We start from the raw sequence: 1639 nt of genomic DNA, 5'->3' as shown, positions 1-1639 counted from the left end.
GTCCGGGAAACACGGAGTCAATCCTGCCGAGCCGCCACTCATTGGATGGCAGATTATCGTCCTTGATTATAACCATCTCGCCCACCTCGAGATTTCTTGTGGGGACTTGCCACTTTGTTCGCTTGTGGAGCTCCTTGAGGTACTCTTCCTTCCATCTCAGGCGGAATTGCTGATGAAGGGCCTTAAGGTGCTGCCACCGGTTGATAATAGAAGTGGACGCACCCTTAATTTCGGGTTCGACGGTGGCGAGAAGGGGTCCACCTACGAGAAAATGCCCTGGCGTGAGTGCTAACAAGTCTGTGGGGTCTTCGGACATCGGGGCGAGTGGACGCGAATTTAGACAGGCCTCAATCTTGGCCAGCAATGTGGAAAGTTCTTCGAACGTATACTTTCGAGTGGCTGTGGATTTATAAAACAGCGTCTAGAAGCTTTTAACTCCAGCTTCCCATAATCCTCCCATGTGCGGGGCTCCTGGTGGTATGAATTGCCACAGGAGTTCCTGGTGACTATAAGCATTCGTCACGGATTCCTTGACCGCTTGCAGAAATTCACGCGACAGCACTGCGGCTGCACCAACAAAGGTCTTCCCATTGTCTGACTGAACTTGTCGAGGGCACCCTCTCCGCGAAACGAATCGGGCGAATGCTGCGAGAAATTTCTCTGTTGTGAGGTCCGAAGTAGGCTCTAAATGGATGGCCTTCGTGGAGAAACATACAAACACCAGCACATAGCCCTTGGTAATCAGGCAGGCTCTCCCGGTGTAGTTCTTTATATCAAACGGTCCGGCATAATCCATGCCCGTGTACGTAAAAGGCCGCGAAAAGGACGTTCTTTCTTTTGGTAATTCGCCCATGAGTTGGGTCTGCAACTTCTTTTTGTGGATCACACATATTTTGAAGGAGAAAATTACAGACTTGACTAAGTTCTTGACCCTTGGTATCCAGAATTTTGAGCGGATCAGGCGTACCATTAGCTGATTACCGCCGTGCGAGGAGATGCGATGCGTAAAGGATACAAGGAGACGCGCCAACTGACAGTTGTATGGAAGAAAGATCGGATGCCGTTCATCATATTGGAGGACTTCGGAGGCCGTCACCCGACCACACGCCCTGATGAGGCCGTGAGGATCAAGGAAGGGATTCATGTTCTTAATAGAACTGGATGCTGGAATTGGCCGCTTTTGGCTCAGGCAGGCATATTCAAGCGCAAAGTATCTGCGCTGTGTTATGAAAATTAGGAGTCGCTCAGCTGTGGAAATCTCTGTATTGGATAGCTGCAGCTCGCCTGGAGTAGGTCGTTTTTGCGAGCGCTGGATGAAGCGCTGAACATAGGCGAAAACTCGTAGTGCCTTATCGAGCTTGGAGAACCGCTCAAGCATGTCCTGCTCTGGGCATGCTAAATGGCAACGTATGGGTCGCTTCTCGATGTCGATGTCGGAAACAGATTCATAAGGTGCAGGCCAGGAGTCTTGTGGCTGAGTTAGCCATAAAGGCCCATGCCACCATAGCTCACTGGTAGCTAACTCTTCAGCCGCTACTCCACGACTGGCTAGATCTGCTGGGTTGTGCTCGGAACGCACGTGAGATCACTGGCTGGCATCAGTACTTTGAGCGATTTTTGTGACTCTATTTGCGACGAA

General features: G+C 50.8%; 1 protein-coding gene across 1 annotated transcript; it reads right to left on the bottom strand.

Annotated features, from left to right (window-relative positions):
- Positions 1-421: 421 nt before the first annotated feature.
- On the bottom strand, positions 422-1378 carry LOC138929212 (uncharacterized). Its single transcript, XM_070288526.1, has one exon. It carries the CDS (start codon positions 1376-1378, stop codon positions 422-424), a length of 957 nt encoding a protein of 318 aa, XP_070144627.1.
- Positions 1379-1639: the final 261 nt, after the last annotated feature.

Source organism: Drosophila kikkawai, chromosome X (genome assembly GCF_030179895.1).
Source record: "Drosophila kikkawai strain 14028-0561.14 chromosome X, DkikHiC1v2, whole genome shotgun sequence".
Taxonomy (NCBI): Eukaryota; Metazoa; Arthropoda; class Insecta; order Diptera; family Drosophilidae; genus Drosophila; species Drosophila kikkawai.
This window is presented reverse-complemented; position numbering and strand designations above follow the sequence as displayed.

Excerpts from the sequence above, each read along its gene's own strand:
- LOC138929212 (XM_070288526.1), bottom strand. The coding sequence starts at position 1,378 with ATGCTTGAGCGGTTCTCCAAGCTCGATAAGGCACTACGAGTTTTCGCC.